General features: G+C 40.2%; 1 protein-coding gene across 2 annotated transcripts in view; it reads right to left on the bottom strand.

Annotated features, from left to right (window-relative positions):
* Nucleotides 1–21,621, bottom strand: part of LOC126201939 (anaphase-promoting complex subunit 1) — a 367,756-nt gene that overhangs the window by 70,055 nt on the left and 276,080 nt on the right. For both annotated transcript variants that reach the window (XM_049936824.1, XM_049936823.1), the window contains exons 28-29: nt 17,535–17,730; nt 17,226–17,293 (exon numbers count right to left, since the gene is read on the bottom strand). In XM_049936824.1, coding sequence (XP_049792781.1) covers nt 17,226–17,293; nt 17,535–17,730 — 264 coding nt within the window. The remainder of the gene's footprint in view (nt 1–17,225; nt 17,294–17,534; nt 17,731–21,621) is intronic.

The following is a 21,621-nucleotide window of genomic DNA, read 5'->3' on the forward strand; positions in this document are numbered from 1 at the left end:
GCAGCCACCAGAGGGTATCTTCACAACACCGCGCGATGACCCCATGGAGATGGAGCCTTTGCCTCCTCCACCTCCTCTCGTCCTACCCATGGAGCAGGACCCACCCACACTGCAGCAGTCACTGCCTTCTTCACCTGGTTCATAGCAGCAGGAGGTGGATGCGTACCCTTCTAGTCGTTTTCCGGGGGATATTTCTGCCAGAGCAAAGGACAGATGGTGGAGAACTGCCGGAAGCTGGTCGTCCCCTGCAGCCACAGCTTCCAGTCCATCAGAGTTTCCTCGCTCCTGCATCTCCTACCATGGTCACACTCTATACACGATGATGGTCCTTTGCTCGGGGTGGGGGGAAGGAATGTTCTGGCGTAAACACAAGTGCTGGAATGAAGATGTGGAATGCAAGAGCAGAGAAGGTGGTGAGGAAACGGTGGTCGATGGTCCACGGAATTGGACCACGCCGCGCCTCGAGCAACACCTAGAAGAAGGGAATATAAGCGACGCTCCTGCTAGCCCCAGCTGCTCAGATCGGCATCAGATCGCGGACATTAGTTATCAGTGATGTGTGACAACTTGACTGTACAGTTCACATATCAAGGACTCTAAATTATATTGCAAGTATCCCATCGTTTGTGACTACTATTTGTAAATCTCCAAAGTTAAGTACTGTCAATTTGCTTTCTAGAAATAAAACTACTAATGTTATTTGTTTGAATTGTTGTACAGCATTCCGAGAACGCTGCATCCCTTAGGCACCGTATTAGCGACAAGTGGGCAAGACCCCACAAAATTCTTCCTGCAAAGCTACCTTCAGTGCAGCCCATGATATAAGATCCGTCTCACCCTGAATAAAAAGCCTAGAGAAAGCTTCAAGTTATTCTGTAGTGAAAACAAGCATTACCAGTTCACTCCAACCCATCAGAAACACCGTTTCCTTTAAGTCCATGATCCACTTTTGAACTGAATATCCATCACCACTGTTAAATGACTTAAGAGCACCCTCGACATCACGAAATGACAGAGAAAGTTTACTTTTATCTTTTCAATGTGGCGAGAATCGTGTTTTGCTTTTATCATCTGTTTCCAAATTGGAATCTTTTTCCATCTTCTTTTCAAGTAGACCCAATCTTTTATCGCTATGATTTGGATTGCATCCTTTTCATCATCTGCACCATCATCCTCTTCACATTCGAAGTTAATGACAACTTTTACTGCAAGTTTGTCAATGATGGATAAATAATAACAAATCTTGGTAGTCATTTCATTTTTCATCCCACTATCTATAAATAATACATTGCAAAGTGATCTTTTAAGTCTAATTCCGAAAATTATGCTTCAATAAATGGCTTCTTAGCTCCAAGTTTGCCACTCCCTGATTGAAAAGTAAAAGCATAAAATTCTCTCAAGGGTTTCCAATTCATTCTGTCATATGAAACTGTTCGAAAATTAACTCGTGTTGAGATTTGACGGTGTAGAGTTTATATTTTTATCTACTTTTCCGATTTCAGCTAACACTGCCATTTCTAGAGTATTTTCTTTTTATGTTACTGTCTATTTCTTCTTTCGTTATGTTTAAAATCTTTCCTTGCATCACTCTGCTAATCACTGTTAAAATATTAATCCTCATAACAGATCCAAAATCACAATTTCATGTCACATCATTGTAGGCGAAAAGGCGATCAGAAAGCTTCATCGTAAACATTGTAGATTAGGCAGCAAAACTGTGTCATCACTCGATCAATTGATCCCAGCAAGCCCTAAAAATTTTTAGTAAAAATGTTTGTGATTATGATGATGAACTATTTATTGATCTTCTAGTTAAAACTTTACTACTAACTGTTAAAAGAACTTAAGTCAAAAAATGCACATTTTTTTTGTGAATATTGTTTCTCCATCAACACAAAACTACTGTGCAATATTTAGTTTCTCTGGCGTGTCACCAGTCTTGGCAGCTGGGAAATCCTTAAACCATCCATCCAAATTCCACAATATCCTGAAAGACAAAGGTGCCGAGTTTGAGTCTCAGTCCAGCACACAGTTTTAATCCGCAGGGAGTTTCAAGTATGGAGATGTTAGCAAAAACTGTCAGTGTTACTGCAGCTCCACAAAGTTAGTTGAAGAGCAGTATTTAACACCGATTCAATGTGCAGTTTTGTGGTTCTGCATTATGATTAAGTTGCACAACATTAATTTCTTTGAAGAGACTGAACTTCTTGCATATCTGGGTGTATGAGAGATATGGAAGTCAGTTCTGAGGATACAATTCTCAATAACTAAAATTTCCCTAAGCATGTGAAGTACTATATACATTTCATCCACAAGAAGCAAGCACTTGTAGCACTTATTTCAATAAGATTATGCTGTTGTTACTTTTTGAACCCTTGTTTTGTGAGCTTAAAACTGTCCCTTAGCAAAATCAACACAAAAAAGTGTGATCTGTTGCACTAATATTGTAGCAGACAGAGATCAAAACAAATCACTAATGAAAACAAGACGCTCCAAATAATTAAAAAATGCTGCACAATAATAATAATAATAATAATAATAATGCAACTATAACTGTGATGATAAACAGGTAACACATCAATAACATTAAGACTTGTTTGATAAATCGGTATAACTGAAATTGCAAAGGATCCGCATGAAAATTCCAAGAAGAGATGTGAGATAAAACTGAATCCAGGAAATGTTAAACACAAATCTAACGATTTTGTAATTTATCGAGACAAAAACAGAACATTTATGAAAATAATACATTAATTATATGCACAGTAAACAACATAATTAACTCAGTACATAAAATAACACTATTAAAAAAACATTAATTTCAAATCATTTCATGTAGTGTAGATAATACAATTAGCAGATGCTGTAACTTGCACTTTCGTACGACTACTTTACATTCAATGACACACACACACACACACACACACACACACACACACACACACACAGAGAGAGAGAGAGAGAGAGAGAGAGAGAATAAAATTACTAAGCCAGGACAATGCAGCCCTTGTACAGCAAAATCGATAGTCACATAAAGTAAAAGCACTATAACACAAAAAAGACTGCTTTCATATTAAATTAATTTCAGTTGAGAGCTTCAGAAAAAGATATAATAACATGACAACTTATGGCACAGCCACCTAATCATAAATACAGTCACCATACAGGATCACTGCAACTGACTCTATGCACACCAATTCACATAAAGAGGTTTCCATCTAAGAGCGCTTCCTAATTTCCCTTAAGAAGATTTAAAACAATAAATGAAGACTACGAGATATCAACAAATAATGCAAAGGCTCAGACAGAACTAAACTCTCTTCAAATGAAAATCAGACATACCGTATTTACTCGAATCTAAGCCACACTTTTTTTCCGGTTTTTGTAATCTAAAAAGCTGCCTGCAGCTTAGAATCAAATGCAAAGTAAGCGGAAGTTCTGAAAAATGTTGGTAGGTGCCGCCACAACTAACTCCTGCCGTCGAATATATGTAACGCTACACAGGCATGTTTTGCAGACACAATGATAAATACTGGCACCTAAACCTCTGCGTCAGTAAACGAATTAAAAAAAAAAAAAAAAATTAAAAAAAAATAAAAAATAAAAAAAAAGAAAAAGGTGGAAGACAAGCTTTTTTCTCTGGCCACTGCATTTTCATACATTATACAACGAAGTAAATACAAATTCCGTATTGTTTATCTTCGAATGTAGCAGCATTTCAATGTGTTACGAAAATCCAACTGGCAAGACCAGTGATCTCTATACTACTTACTGGTATGGACATCACTGGGCAAGACTGTTCGGGATGTTTGTCAAAATGGCCAACACTACGTTCTGAATTTTTTCCTACCGGTGAGAATAATACGAATATAAACATTTTGCCATGTATTATTTCGTGTTTGCTGCTATTTCATTTAAATCCTGTTTGCCTAATAATCTACGAAACTAGAGTGAGACAACAACAAACGCGGAAGAATATACATATCATGTCATCTTTATATCCGTATTATTCTTATGCCCAATAGTGATACAGTCAGAAACGAAGCAGGCAATTGACTAGATTTTTAAAGCTAAGATGACTCTAATTTCTGTGCAGAATATAATGTACTAAAGAGGCGTCTGCAAAGATTTTCAAATGGAGAAAAATTTTCGCTAAACTCTTGTTCAGAACATCTTCTATCATACACAGTCTATTATTTAGCTCTTGTTGATCATTATCAAAGAAAGCAGCAGTGTAAGTAACAACAAATAACAGTCTCTTGCCACTGTTTCGCTAATTATACGATCTTTCTCTCTCTCTCTCTCTCTCTCTCTCTCTCTCTCTCTCTCTCTCTCTCTCTCAAGTGGCGGTAGCGTGCACAAAAGCAAGCCATGCCGCGAGCGGTGAAAGGCCATAAACACTCATTACAGAATGAGACAAATAATGCATGACACAGTACAATAATGCATTTTCAGCTTAGAGTGACGTTAACACCTATAACAAAAAGAACGGCACTTATCAGATCAAAGAAAAATAAGCAATCAATTCAAACCAGACGAAGCACGAGCAAAAGGAAGGGTACCCGTATAAATATGGACGGAGCGCCTGACGCATAGTAATGGCTACCTGGTAAAGCTTAACTGCTAAGCTTACGGCTCTAACCAAACTACTGTAGCTGTATCGTCATTCATTCGACCTGAATTGTGTCTCCTATTACAATGGACCAATTTTGTTTCGATTTGGAGGTGCGGCCTAAAACTTTTCTCTCCCCTTGAATTTCGAGTCTCAAATTTCAGGTGCGGCTTAGATTCGGGAAAAATTTTTTTCCTTGATTTCGAATCTCATTTTTCATGTGCGGCTTAGATTCAAGTGCGGCTTAGATTCGAGTAAATACGGTAAACACTTTACATAACTGAACATTTCCCCCACCCCCTGAAAAAACTGATGAAATAAATGTAAAGAAAAACGTATGCTTATCGTACCTAGGAGAGGTTCTGAGCAAGTCACACATCAAGACTGATGGATGAAAGTATCCTGTGAATACTGGTCTTCTTTCAATAGCAGACACATGTTGAGCTAGTCCCACAACTGCTCTGGAGAAAATATGCTATCAAAGCACACTGTTTTGATACCCACACACACACGCAGTATACAAAATGCATGCCATAGAAAAGAGCCAAACCATCATTCATAATATAATTAACGGTTTTGGTGACTCCTTCCATCGCCTCCATCTGTTGCAGCAGAGGGTGGGCTGCATAGACCACAAACCAGTCCCCCAACACTCTCGCTGGAAACTTCTGCCAGAGGGAGAACTTAGACAGCCAAACTTTCTGTATAGGAGGCGCAGCAAACCATCACTCAATGAGTCTCTTGTTACGCTCCAACAAGGCAATACCCCAAGCTGTGTTCTCTGCACCTTGGCCGTGCAACACCACATGGTTCGTGTGGTGTCACCGCCAGACACCACACTTGCTAGGTGGTAGCTTAAATCGGCCGCGGTCCATTAGTACATGTCGGACCCGCGTGTCGCCACTGTGCTCCACGGTCATCCTCATTGAACCTTGATGTCTTTGCTGCATCCGCCGCATCAGGTTCCTGTGCAGCAACAGACTCCTGCTTTTGCTCCTGGCGACGTTGTCTTCTATCGCAACTATCGCGGTTCATGGCGTTGGCTCGCAGGGCGCATTCTTCGCTGCCTCGGCCACGCGATGTATTTGGTTTTGGGGGCCTCTGGTGAGGTGCGTCGGCATCTCAATCAGCTGCGCCTCTGTCGTCGCCTGGGTTCTGCCGCTCTCCGTCTGCTTTCAGCGACGGTGCCGTCCGGTCAGCGCCCTGGGGACCCATCTACTGGCTCGCCTCATCCCCAGGTGTTACCGACGCTGCCTTCCATTTTGCCCCATGGCGACGCGCCGCTGCCGCCGCCGCCTGTTCTGCCGCCGGCGCCGCCTGCAGTGGACGCTTCGCTGCAGCCGCCCAGCGCCTCCCTGGGTCACGCTTACGAATCCTGTTCCAGACTTAGCGCCAGTCGGCGTGTGTGTACGTGTGCCCTTTCGGCTACCCGTCACTGTGGACTGGCTGCCTCGTCAGTCCACTACAGTTCGCAATGTCATCTGCCGTCATCTGCCACATTTCGCCAAGGTATGTGCGAACCACAGGATTTTTATTCCGTGCCCAGTTCTGTGTTCCACACCAGTGCACCATGGTCAGATGGCACACTCACTCCCCTGTGGTTGCCTTTTGCCCTACACAACACCGGTTCACACACATTCACCTCGAGATTGTGATGTGTCGGCAGCGGGGCCAACACCTTGTAGATCGAAGTGGCTGAAAGTGCACGCTAAACTAACGCAGACGGGCGTGAAGTACTGGAACATGAGACTTATTAATGAATAAGAAGAAAAGTACGTAGCTGGAATAATATACTTAACTTTATTCTCTTGTTGGAATACATCTCTTGAATAGTAGTAAGCTATAAGCACTGATACAAATGGCGCCTTGCTAGGTAGTAGCTATGGAATAAGCTGAAGGCTATTCTATCAGTCTCTCGGCAAATGAGAGGAAGACTTGGTAGGTCTGGTCGCAAGCTATGTCGTCCGTACAACTGGGGCGAGGTCTAGTCCGTGTATTGTGACCTGCCATGTGGTGGCGCTAGGATTGCGATTACACAGTGGCGACACGCGGGTCCGACATGTACTACAGGACCGCGGCCGATTTAAGTTACCACCTTGCAAGTGTGGTGTCTAGCGGTGACACCACAGATTGTCTGTCCACTACCCTCCTCCATTGGATATCAACATCTGCTGACAATTACTGACAGATTTACTCACTGGATGGAGACCACACCTATCCTAGACATTTTGGCCAAAATTTTGGCTGCAGCCTTTATTCAGACCTGGATGTCCTGCTTCAGTTGCCCACATCACTACAGACCGTGGGTGCCAGTTCACCTCTGCCCTCTTCTGATGTCAGATAGCCACTGCGGCTCCAATTTCCATCATACCACCAGCTCCATCCTGTAGCTAACAGCATGGTGGAGCAGTTCCACTGCACACTTAAAACTGCCCTCACATGTTATTCTTCTGAATGGTCCTCTGCCCTAACCCTGGAACTTCTAGGTCTGCAGATCACACACAAAACCAATCTGGGAACTTCTGCTGGTAATGGTACTTTGACTTCCGCAAAGTTATAATTTACGATCGCGCACGCAGAAGAGCGCTGCGCCAGCGACCGATTTTATAAATAATTTTGTTTGTTTTTTTTTTACTTTTGCGTAGTTTTTTGTTTTTAAGAACGAATGGATGACTCTCTCTCTTGTCTTGATACGAAAGACGTGTATTTTTCCCGCTGTGTTGAATGTGCTTTTGGTGAAAATTAAAATTACATTACAAAGCGATGTTGTTTCAATAGCTAATGAGGAGAAGATAATAAAAAGGTAACACTACAATTGGCGTCCTGGTGACAGGACTTACAATCTTCGGATTTGATACAAGTGCAGTTTGGATTTGATACAAGTGCAGTTTGGATTTGATACAAGTGCAGTTATTATAAATTTTGGACATTTTATCTAATTTTAACCACTTAATAGCATCAGAAAATGAATTTGGACTAAGTCTCATTCATTTCAATTGTAATGTTACGTGCATGAAATTTACAACAATATTGTTTTCCCTGTTATTAATTTGCGTTAATTTTCATTTTCATGCTGAGGAAATTAATTTGGTAAAAAAAAAGGGGAAAAGGATAACGTTCCATAAAATAATTTGCACAGACGCGAAAGAAAAATTTTGGATTGAAAACTGTATATTTGACGCTACATTTGCAACATAAGACTGAAAAGAAAAAAAAATGGTGAGTACAGAAATTTACATTTTTTCCAGTTTCAAGCAGCCATCTGTACTTCCTTTATTCCGATCCATTTATTTCGAAATTATTTTTTCAAATTGTAGTTAAAATTGATTTACTACTATTATTGCAAATGATAAGTGAAGAGCATATTCACAGTCATTTATTTGTGAGAGGGAAATTTCAGTGCCAATGTAACAATTCAATTTCTAATTAGAAATCATATAGAAATATCCATTTCCATAAGAGAAATTTCAGATTTCAACATATCATATTTAAATTTTTTTTTACCATTGGAAAATTTTATTTGCAATTAATTATGAAAATCGCAAGATGGACGCTAGACGCGTAGAAATTGTTTCCGCGGACGAGCTTAGTGAAAGTGACACATTGCAAAACATGTACGACAGTCAAATGAATATTGAACTTAATAGGGAGGATGTTCAAGACATAATTTTACTGGATCGATTAAGACAACAACCCCTATATTTAAACAGATATACAGGCGAATGGAGAGTGAGTACTACGCGACAAAACGTGACATTGACAACGTCAACTTCAGAACCAGACATCAATCAGACATGAAAAAATGACGAAACTAAGACACAGGACTCTGACATGCTCAACCAGATTCTGAAGTTACTTGGTGACCAAAACAGAAAATTTGACACTTTAGACAAAAGATTTGACGCTTTAGACGACAATTTAAAACATGACATTGGGAAATTTGACACTAAATTCGATGAACTGACACGGGACATAAAACAAAATTTTGAAAAACAATAGAGACAAATTGCCGACTTGACAGAAACCACCAGTAGTCTTGGAAGGAAATTTACTGACTTATCAGACAAGGTTACGAGACAAGAAAAGGTAGTTGTGGAATTCAGTGACGAGACAAAAACAGACTTACAACGATGTAAAGAGAAATTGTTAACAGTAGTTTTTGAACAACAGAAAACCAGTACCCAAGTTGACGAATTACGACAGTCACACAATTCCGTAAAAACAAACCAAGAACACTTAGACCTGACGATTACAGACCTTTCAGACAGATTAAATGATGTAACATTGGAGCAGAAATCCTTACAGGAAAAGTTAGAAAAGCTTGAAGACAGAGCAGATGTAGCATCTTTAAAGAATGACACAACTCTAGCAGAAAAACTTGTACATGAATGCAAATTGTGTGATGATTATTTAGATGAGAAGTTTGAGACAATGACACAGATCATTTTAGATAAGACAAAGGAACAAGTAAAAGGAGAATCCAACATTATAGCCAATGCTCTATCTCGTTTGCCACAAGGCCTACAAGAATTTTCAGATGTGACAGAACAAACATCAGATTTCAAAATTTTACTCATGTATGATGGTACATTTGCACCTTACTACAAAAACATGTGCAGGAAGTTAGCCATATTGCAGGACAATGATCCCAGGTGGATCCAGATAAAGAATAAATTACGTGCAGGAACAGACCCACATCTTGAAAAATATTACATGTTACACAAAGAAGTATTATTTCACCGACGAAACCCTGAATCACAGCATTGGTGTGTTTGCTTACCTGAAGCTCATGTTGATGATTTTATTTTATTTACACACAGAACTTGGGGACACTATGGTGTAGCCAAATGTACAGATAAGATTATACAATATTGCTATTTTCCAAATTTAAGGCGAAGAATATTGAGTAATATTAGGAAATGCATCATATGTCAGAAAGCCAAATATTCTAATCGCACAAGCATGAATGAATTGCACCCAATCATACCTAAGAGGCCATTACAGCTAATTTCTTTAGATATTGCAGGACCCTATCCACAAGCACGTGGAGGAATGAAATACATCTTTACTGTGTTAGATGTTTTCACAAAGTATTTAAAATTATATGCTTTACGTTCAGTTTCTACCACTGCTATTACCAGACGTCTATTAACAGATTATTTTGTAAGAATAGGAAAACCTGAAGTTATGATCACGGATAATGCAGCATATTTTACCAGTTTAAAATGGAAGACATTTATTGAAGAACAGAATGTTAAACATATTTTAATTTCAAGATTTCACGCAGCAGGAAACCCAGTAGAAAGAACATTTCGAGAATTTGGACAGTTTATGAGAACACACACACCAGAGAAGCACACAAAATGGGTAGAATACCTAGCACCATTTGAACAAATAGTGAACAATTTAACTCACATTTCTACTGGATACACACCAACTGAATTAATTATGGATAAAACAGAAAGAAATGAATGGACAGACCCTCTACCTAAATTTACAGCAACAACAAATCATGTTCGTTTAGAAGAAAAGATAAGACAAGCTTACACAACATTATGTGACAAAGCTAAGGAAAGAAAGCAGAAATATGACAGAGGTGTCAGGAAAGCACAAACATTTCAAGTTGATGAATTAGTTTTACTAAGAACACATCCTAAACCCACAAAACTGAAACATTTAAACAGGAAATGGCAGATCTTATACTCTGGACCATACCGAATTGCAAATATTCCACACCCTGGCTGTTATTCATTAGAATATCCATTAACACATAAACCCAGAGGTCTACATCCACACAGACATTTGAAAAAATACATACAGTAAAATGTAAGCTAATGAGAAGAAGATAATTAATATGATATACAGTTATGATGAGCCTACATTTAAGTTATACAGATACTTACAATCTAATGAATGCAGGTAAGTCTAGAAAGCAATGTGAACCATCCAATAGCTAATAAGATATTTGGTTATAAGAGGAGTTGCTATTGAGGCATATACACATTAGAGGAGGCATGTACACATTAGAGGAGGCAGAGAACTGAACAGAATTATTTTCTTTAGGAGGCATGTGATAATAGTAATGTTGATATGAGTGATGTGAGTGACTGAATGAGATGAGTGAATGTAATTTTAGTTTAATAAGAGGATAAATAGTAATATGGAGAGAGGTAAATGGAATATAAGATGAGAAAAGGGTATTATTATTATTATTATTGTTGAAGTAAAAAAATAAATGATGATGAATAAGAGGAATAAATATATATAATGCTGAGGAATAAGTATATGTTATTTTGTGAAGAATGAATAATGGATAGGTGAGAATGTTATGAGTAATTGAGAATATGTTGAGAGGAGAGAAACTAGATTTGAACGCTATATCACATGTACTCATGGAATACAGAATGAAAGTAGTGGAAAGAATATTATTTATTGAAAGATTGGTATGCCTGAGATAATAACTTATGTGATGTCTTATATATTCTTATAACTAAAGGTGAAAGTATAGATTTATGTGGAAAGAATTATTTACAGCAGCCACTGTTGGAAATATACCAGAAGATTTAAATCCATAACACTTTAACACTAATCTAATGGGAACTTGTAATGAAATTTTTGGAGTTATGTAGGCTTGACACTTCAGATTGGAAGAATTATTTAAGAGAACATATTTAGCAGTCATCTAATGACATAATTAAAGCTCATCTACTGAACTGAACTGATGCACCATTAAATAGAAAGGAGAATAAGGAGAAAACAAAACGTCTGTCCTCTGTTGCGGCTCATACTCTCATCCCTCCCTTAGAAAAATTTATACATGTTGATGAAATATTTGACATTATATAATTCGTGATTATCTGACAGTATGGAGAGACATACACACATATTTATTTATGAATAGAATTTTACAGGTACCACAAGGTAAATACAGAATGGATATACAGCATGGAACGCAGCAGCAATTATCTAAGAAGATTTATTTATTTATTAAGTAAAACATTTATTTATATTACTTGATACTCATGAAAGGAAGGAGATGAACTACACAAACTTTATAGGAGCATGATTGGCTTGAACTATATATATATATACACACACTTACCACACTGACGTACATATTTGTAGGATCCTAAGATATTTAGAGGGGTACCACTCTTGAGGGGTACCACTCTTAGAAACAGCAATAGTGGAGACACCACACTTAGAAACGGTATTAGGTATAGGAACTTTTACGTTATATTAAGTTAACATGTATTTTATTTATCATACTTTATTTTGTGTAGTCCACTGTAGGGGATGACTTTACTAGTATTTATGAAGTAGTTAGCAACCATCCCATGAACCTATCCTCCTACAGAGGGCTGTCTTGTGGCTTGAAATATGTGTAAATTTTATTCCAGGAGGCAAGATGAATTTTAAGTTGAATATTCTAGCAAGTTACCACAATTATCTTCAAATGTTGCAAGTGTAACGAAAGGAAAAAGAATGAGCTAACAAATAAAATAAATAAAATGTATATTTCAATCTGAATGTAATGTAATTCACATGTCAGCACAATGATATTGAATGTAACGTAAAAAATTTACTATATTTTTCATTTAATTCTGTATATGTAGTATATGACAACAATGTAACTATCTCGTGTAATGATTAATTGTAAATATTTGTATATTTATGTACTTACTATATCAAGAAATGTATTTTAAGGAGATGTTAATGAGCTGCAAAGGACTTGTGCATGTAGCACATGATTCATATAAATGGAACTGAAAATGCAAAGAAGAAACGAACGTGATGGAACACTGGTCAAGAAATATTTACGTAGTGTCAATATGCTTTGAAGTTTATGGTGTTGTGGAAGCCGGCAGGTCTTCAGGCTGGTGTAAAAGACAAGCTCATCACCTGTCGTAGGCAGTGAGGTGTTTCCTGTGCCCTCATTGACCATTTATACCCCGGTAGACGCCACCAAAATTCGACTGCTGGAGATCACAATTTCGTGTTGACACATTGAACAAACTTTGGATTTTCTTCAAGTCACACGCAAGAGATCCAGGCAGTACACACACACTCAGAATCCGATACTACGTTTAAAGACATTGGAGCAATATAATAGAAACATTTATTGTTCGAATTAATTCCATTGTAAACACGAATCATGTGAACTGAATTCAAACGCTGTGCTAAGCAACGATAATACGCTGCAATTCAAAGACATTAATGTTACGACACCTAAAGAAGATACACACCAAAAAGACTGATATGCAAAGAGCATTGTGCTCAGAAATATTTTTTGTAATATGTAAATTTCTTATTTTCTCATATATGTATGTATCTATGTAAATTTTCTATACTGCCACGCTCGCTTGCGGAGCGTGTCAGTAGAGGAGGCATTGTAATGGTACTTTGACTTCCGCAAAGTTATAATTTACGATAGCGCACGCAGAAGAGCGCTGCGCCAGCGACCGATTTTATAAATAATTTTGTTCTTTTTTTTTACTTTTGCGTAGTTTTTTGTTTTTAAGAACGAATGGATGACTCTCTCTCTTGTCTTGATACGAAAGACGTGTATTTTTCCCGCTGTGTTGAATGTGCTTTTGGTGAAAATTAAAATTACATTACAAAGCGATGTTGTTTCAATAGCTAATGAGGAGAAGATAATAAAAGGTAACACTACATGCTGCTGAGCTGGTATACGGACAGCCACCTGCCATTACTGGCGGATTTTTGGAAGTGACCCCACTCCCTTCTGACAGCATCCCACATTTCGTGCAGGAGTTCCAAGGCTACGTGGCCCAACTATGAACACCATCTCCACAACATCACAGTGAGCACCATACCTTCATCCACCATGACCTCACAGCACGCACACATCATGCTTCAGGTTGATGCTTACCAACCGCCGCTCCACTCTCAGTATTCAAGCCCTCTCCTTGTGTTATGACGTGGGAACGAAACGTTCTCCATTCATCTGATTGCGGTCACAACATCCATCTCCACAGACAGGCTCAAGCCGGCGTAAGTCCTAGAGGCCCCTCCAGCCAATCAGCACAGCACCATCAAGGTGGAGTTACCCCACTTACCACCAGATCCAGCCACAACACCGTCGACACCGTACTCGATACAACACATGCCAACACCTTCTGCTTTCCCTGATGTACCACCGTCAACACCGCCCCATGATGGCATGTCCGAACCACCAGCTGACGCTGTCTCTGGTCTACCACTAACCGAATACAAGAGTAACACCCCTCAGTACCTGGGACCATGATGTCATCACCGCACTACCCTTTCCGCAGCCTCCAGCCAACATCGGCAGCAACCTGCCCCAAATGTGCCCGCCACTCTCAACAGAGTGTCGTCACCATTGGGGCAGCAATGCTACTTCACACGCTACCAGCACCATGTGTAGGAGCTGCCCATGCCCATCCTCTCATCGGAAACCACAGCACGAACACGAGCACAGCAGCACCAACTCATGCATGCCCCCCAGCAAGCACTGTCAGTCAGCTTCAAACACCCCTCTGTGTGGTTGACACCTCTGTTTTTCTCTCGAAAGGGGGGAACTGTGTAGCGTCTCCTTCCATTGCCTCCACCTGTAGCAGCAGAGAAGGGGCTGTGTAGACCAGAAACCAGCCCCCCAACACTCTCGCTGCTCAGTTTTGCCGGCAGGAGAATTTAGGCAGCCACACCTTCCAGATGCAAGGCACACGGAACTATCACTCGAGCAGTCTCTTGTTCCGCTCCGATGAGGCAACAACCCCTGCTGTGCTCTCAGCAGGTCACTCGTGCCGTGCAACACCACGTGGCTCGCGTCTTCGTCTGCCACATTTCGCCAGGGTGTGCACAAACCGCAGGAATGTTATTCCACACTCGGTGTCAGTGTACTGTTGCAGTTCATTTAACAAGATGAGTACTACCGAATCAGCAATTGGAGTACTGCATGCAGAGTAGCACAAAAAGTGCACTGAAGTGCAGTGCGTGTGAGGAAATCAAGACGGATTTAGTTCTATTCCATCCCCGGCCATTTTAGTGCCCCTTTGTCGCCAAGCGTGCCATTGAAGTAGGTTTTCCTGCGCCGCCAGATGACGTCAAACAAAGGCTGTAAGCCAGTCGTGGTCCACCCAACCCAGAGTCTCCACCCTGAGCGGGTACCCTCCTTGATTAAGAGGTATTAGCTCATGGAATTTTACGGTAGTTGTCAGCTTATAGGTTAGTATGTTAGAGCCATCCCACACATATCTTCCAGCACGCCCCGGCATTTATTGTCACTTTTCTTAACTAGCACACCACTTAGGCACCTATTCCCCTTGGGAGAATAGAAGGGAAAATAAATTATTCCTGCAAGGTAAAAAAAAAAGGTTTGCTAGAAGAAACTGAAATTTACTTGCAATTATTCAAACAGGCGTAAGATGTAAGAAAGCTGTGATTTGTCCTGCAGTTTTACAGACATATAGTCTCATCTCTTACTTGCAGTAGCATCATCTGCATTGGTATGCTAATAGTTTCTTAGGTTGACTGGGTAAGTAAATACACTATGCCCTGCATGTTTAAACTGTATTTTTGCTGAAAATAGCCAACGTCTGAATAATTTATATATCTTTGACATGATTCTGTGTACATTTCACCGAACTTGTATATTTGTCTTTTGTGGACTGTATTGTGGTGACCCATTGAGCAAGATGTGTAACAGAGTATAAAAAATGCCACTAAATGAAGCAGAGTGTTTAGTATACTGCTTTTGTTTGTTCATCCATCTAATTAACTATTTTATTGTATAAACTGGTTTATGTTTGTACAACATTAATGTAAGAACAAAAATTACCTGAAACTGAGAATTTGCCACACCTATAAATGGGGCCAAAAGACTTGATATGTGATAGTGCATTTAAAAAATGTTCCTGAAGGTAGCTTTCACACTCACGTTCTTCCATTTAATGATAATGACTGTGGGTTATGTTTTTAATGTATATTTGTAGGACCTTAACTTGAAAATGTCTTTAGTTAGGGAGTTGTGGATTGCCAGTTGCAAGTAAGATGTACAGAGTCACACACGGGAGATGGACGATTTTTAATGAAATAATATTCAGCCAACTTTAAAATTAATGCATGTTTATTTACACAAAATCAAAGCTCATTATTTGCCATTTTAGTTAACAAAGTTATTTGTGAAAAATAATGCCGCCAAGGTGATGTCCATCATTTCGAATACAGAAATCAAGTCTCTTCTCAAAATCCTCCATCACACGGACTAAAATCTCTGCAGGGATGGCAATTTCTTGAATGATTGCATTCTTCAACTTGTCCAAATTTCGTGGTTTGTGGTTGTAGACACAGTTCTTAAGGTACCCCACAGAAAAAAGTCACCTACTGACAAGTTGGGAGACCTGGGAGGCCAAGGAACATTGCCAAAACATGAGATAACATGGCCAGGATACGTGTGTATAAGACCTGTCATTGAAGTGTTTGCGGTGTGCGATGTTGCCACCAAACGCATTTTAAAGGGATTCGTCGTCTTCTTAGTTCTGGTTTCACGAATGTTTCAAGCATATGAATGTAACAAACCGAATTAAAAGTAACTGTGGCCCCGTTCTCTACAAAAAAATAAGGTCCAATAATGCCAACAGAGCCAAGAACACACCAGACTGTTACTTTTTCTGAGTGTACAGGACGCTGGTGGATAAGGTGTGGATGGTCTGGAGCCCAGTAATGTAGGTTTTGCTTATTCACGGTCTCGTTTAAATGAAAATGAGCTTCATCGCTCATCAATGAAATTTCATTTTCATTCGATCCCAAAATCACTTGCATTCTGTAAGCGAAGTCTTCTAATACAGCAAAATCAGTTTCCTTAAGTTGTTGGACAATGAGAGCATTTTGTACGGATAGAATTTTAATTCCTTATGCAAAATTCGTCTAACCGATTCACGAGTGATTCGTAACTCACTAGCATGACGTCTAGCTGACCGTCCTGGGCCGCTGACCGTCCTGGGCCTTTGACTGCCGCTTGCCTTACCCTTTCAACATTTTCTGGTGTTGTTGCTCTGAGTCTTGGGCCAGGATGCTTCTTATCCAGTAGGTTTCCAGTTGATCTGAAGTTTTCCACCCATCTGCGGATTGTGCTATGGCTCGGAACAGCTCCATGTCGACCAACATTAAACTGCACACGAAACAATCGCTGCGTAGCAATAATTGACTCACCACTTTTCACGAAACTGTCATAGACAGACACTCGACGTTGCAAGTCCCACTGCTCCATAGTGACTGAGTAAATTAAATGGCGTCTTGTGTGGATCAGAACTATCCCCACCACGACCACCTCCCACCACCGCGCCCTCAGTACTACGCAGTTCAAAACCATCCGTCTCCTGTGAGTCACCCCGTACTACACTGCACAACTTTTGCACCTTTTTCCGTGTAATAAATGCAACACTATGTTTATCTACAGTTATTTTGCACTAAGAATGTATTCTTTAGTGAGCTTAGAATAAACCTGGTTAACAGCCCAAAAAGCAAGACATTTTGATACATTTAAGTTATATAGTGTGGTAGAAGGGGTAGGGGAAGATTAATTACACAACTGTATTTCAAGTCTATTATACAATAAATAAATATCTACCTTAAATTATCCCAGTTCTTGTCCCTATGAAAAGTCACAGACCAATACCGATCATCCTCCACTCGGACCTATAACAAGTGGACATTGTAAGTTAATAATTCTTACTCAAAATCCAGTGCAACAGAAAACATACATTCACTTTCTTTTTCATTTTCTGTTCTGGTTAGAGGTCCTTAGTAAGGTCTCTCAAATCATGAATCTTGCTATGCTAAAAGTACATCTAACCTATTTTCTACTATACAAGGCAATCAGATTTGAAATGTTCTCTATAGCTAACAAACTTAAAATAAAACTATTTGCCCCACATACCTCTTTCAACAAACTTAGTTCTGGTAACATGCAAGGTGCTCTTAATCGAACACTTTGCCCTTGGTAGTGGACGGTGTCCAGGTAAACAACATTTACATGTGCATAGCACAAGGTGCCTTGGTCAATATCTCGAGGCATCAGCAACCGTGGTTCTACAGCCAGTACATATAAATGACGAAATGCTTGTAAATGGTACCTGTGAAAACCAACGTTATATTTAGCACACAATTTATTTCACATGATACTTCACAGAGCCCATGTAATTTTGGCTTATCACTTTCACATGAAGTGCAAAATATTTCAAAATTCCTTAAATGAACCACAAATGTAACTCAATTCTAAAAATAATTAGTTCTATTTTCTTTAATTCTACTGCATACAGCATTTTTATTTAACCAGCCTCATAAAACATAGAAAGCGGCTGAAGTTATGAAAGATAAGAATCAAATCATATATTTGTAACAGGAAAAAAAATGTTGATAGGGATAACTCTAATTATCAGTTACCATTTGTTTCAGAAGTAATTATGCATGTAGGACCCCAATATTCCATCTTTGATGCCTTGCTTCTGCTTGTGTATGTTTCATCAGTCACATTACGAGACACTAAGTTTTTTTTCCTTTGCAGGTGGCATAAATGCTGTGAAAAACAGCAAATTAAATATATACTCAATTTACTGTATTGACCTACATGCAACTCGGAACCAGTAAGAGAGAACGTGATGAAAAGTGGAACATCGAATGAGTTGTTGCAGATGAACAAGACCATGAGCATTAAAACCATGTCAGGGGCTCAAGTACAGATAGAACCCAAATTCTTATGACAGAAAAGTTACAACAATAAAGAATGTTGTTCAAGAATCTGTATCTCTTATAGTGAATGAATTAGGTGATACAGATTGTTTACAGGTACGTGGTTCTGTAATTGTAAGAAAAGAAGGATAAGTTACGCTTCAACAACAAAAAGGAAGAGAGTTAGAAAGAAGTTTGCGGTAGAAGGAAGGAGGCCTCATGCCTACAAGATGTATTAAGTTTGGTGGTAGTTCGGTAGGTGTATCTGCAATGTTGCTAGATATACTTATCAAAGACATGGGTACAACAAGATAGAGTGCTCATAGCTATTTGTTGCATCAGTTAGTTTTGTATACTTATAATGCCCCTCCTCCAATGAACCATGGACCTTGTCATTGGTGGGAAGGCTTGCATGCCTCAGCGATGCACATAGCCATACCATAGGTGCAACCACAATGGAGGGGTATCTTTTTTGAAAGATTTCATGACTCTTCAGCTGCCATTCTCTTTATTTATGTACTATTGTACAATTTCAGCCTTAGGCCAGTTTCAAGTATTTTATGGATGATTTTTTAGAAGTAAATTATGCCATGTATGTTGTTGCTCCTATGACTCCATGTTATGCTCATAAAATAAATCCGAGATGTTTTACACTATTTTAGGAGCACATTATTTTCAAGTAGTTGTTGCAAAGCTTTGCTCAAAAGTAATGTGCTCCTAAAATACCATAAAACATCTCGGATTTATTTTACGACAATAACATGGAGTCACACGAGCAATGACATACACGGTGTAATTTACTACTAAAAATCATCCATAAAATACGTGAAAATGGCCTACGGCTGAAATTGTACAACTGTACATGGAGAGAAAAAAAAATATGTCTCAAGGCATCACACTGAAAATTAAGGAAGGGTAAATGTTCACAGGGCAGACAAACATATGGTTCCTGAAGAAGGGTAGCAGCCTTTTCAATAACTGCAGGGGCAACAGTCTGGATGATTGACTGAACTGGCCTTGTAACAACCAAGACAGCTTTGCTGTGCTGGTACTGTGAACGGCTGAATGCAAGGGGAAACTACAGCCGTAATTTTTCCCAAGGACATGTGACTCTACTGTATGGTTAAATGATGATGGCATCCTCCTGGGTAAAATATTCCAGAGGTAAAATAGTCCCCAATCGAATCTCTGGGTGGGGACCACTCACAAGCAAAACTCGCCATTGCACCCTGTCAGATTTAGTGGTAAGAGGGCCCAATGGACAGCCCTGTCAAAAACTGAACACAGATCAAGCACGAAAACAGGAAGAATGTGTACTGAACTGTGAATAACCCAAGGAGAAGAAGTGCAATATAGATCAGCAACAAAGAGCAGAGATGTCCTGGATAAGTGGTCACAGTACTAGACAGCCAAGTGGGCGGGCCATTTTGCCATTTTCAAATCTTCCTCATGCAATTCCCCCCCCCCCCCCCCCCCCCCCCCCCCCCCCGCTTTACTCAAATTTGTCCCTGTGTCATTTGCAACAGTGAGGTGTAAGGTTCAGTCCTACAGTGACGCTTTATTCTGCACAACTACTCTATTAGCAGTGAAAGGAAGTGGCTTTCAAATGGGAAGTGCAAATGCTTGCTGACAAGACGACAAGTCAACCGAATCCTCCACTGGAAAACACGTCTTATGTGTCATACACATCATTAGTCACAGAACATGTGTCATATGATGGGAATCTCTCATCAACGCACCCAATTTGTACACCTGCTAAATGGGTGAGATATGCCTCCTTGGATGGTCGGTTGGTTTGGGACATAAAGGGACCAAACTACGGGGTCATCAGTCCCTTTTCCCTAATGCAAACAAGGCTCAAGGTAAAATAACACCAAATTTAATTTGTGGGGGTAAAAGGAATGGGGAACCACACCCATAGAGAAAACAAAAGAAAGGAACATAAAAGGGGGAAAATGTACACCACAAGGGAAAGTAGAGGAAGGTATTGAAACCATGGAGCAGATGGTCTGGGCTGGCTGACCACAAGAATAAGAGGATGAGACGGACACTCTGAGACACATGAAAATGTGCAGCAAAAAGACAAGGTGAGATGAACACACACAGGGAAAAGACAGACAATAAGGCAAACAAAATGCACATAAATGTTGACAGGCAGAGAGTGAAATCGGAGGCCTCAGAGAGAAAGCCAGACACCCACCCTTAGATGGTACAATAAAAAAAAAACTTCACAAGTAAAGCGTACAACTAAATCTGCTGTTGAGGTATCGTCGCCCAGTACCATAGGCAGGCTGTTGGGAAGGTTAAAAGTTCGCAGCAGAGCAGCTAAAAGTGGGCAGTCCAACAAGATGTGGACGGCGCTCATACGGGAGCCACAGCGACACTGAGGTGGGTCCTCACAATGGAGGAGGAGAGCATGTGTTAGCCACATATGACCGATGCGCAGCTGGCAAAGGACAACAGATTCCCTATGAGTGGCATGCATGGATGACTGCCACACATTTGTTGTCTCCTTGATAACATGAAGTTAATTTGGTGTACTGAGGGTGCACCATTCAGTATCCCAGATCGTGTAAACTTTGTAGCAGAAGACCAATCGCAAATCGGTCTCTGGCAGGCCAAGTTCCAGAGTTGGTTTACTGGTAGCCTGTTTGGCCAGGTGATCAGCAAGTTCATTTCCCAGTATCCCAACATGTCCTGGGGTCCAGATGAAGGTCACTGAACGTCCACTGTTCTCGAGGGCATAAAGAGACTCATGGATGGTCATTATCATAGGATGTCCAGGGAAGCATTGGTCGAGAGCTTGTAGGCTGCTTAAGGAGTCACTATAGATGACAAAGGACTCACCAGCGCAGGAGCGGATATGCCCAAGGGCATGATAAATGGCTACCAACACTGCAACCATCTGGCAAGGAGCACTGTTCAGTATGTCCAACATGAGTGTAAGCGAAGCCAATAAGACCATTGGTGTAAGCTATTTCTGAGCCATGGAAATCGATGAGAAGAGAGAGAAATAGCCGACGGAGGACCTCAGGTGGAATGGAGCCTTTTAGGTCTTGTGACAGGTGCAGGCAAAGCAGTGGCCAAGGTATGGACCATGGAGGTGTGCGAAAGTGAACCCACAGGAAAGGTGGTAGGGGGAAAGCATCAAGTTCATTAAGAAGCAACGGAACAAGGAAGGCGAGTAGATTCCCAATGCTGGCCCGCCATTTTGGGAGATGGATCACCATGTTAGGAAAGACCGAGCGAGGTGGCGCAGTGGTTAGCACACTGGACTCGAATTCAGGAGGACGACA

Source organism: Schistocerca nitens, chromosome 1 (genome assembly GCF_023898315.1).
Source record: "Schistocerca nitens isolate TAMUIC-IGC-003100 chromosome 1, iqSchNite1.1, whole genome shotgun sequence".
Classification (NCBI taxonomy): domain Eukaryota; kingdom Metazoa; phylum Arthropoda; class Insecta; order Orthoptera; family Acrididae; genus Schistocerca; species Schistocerca nitens.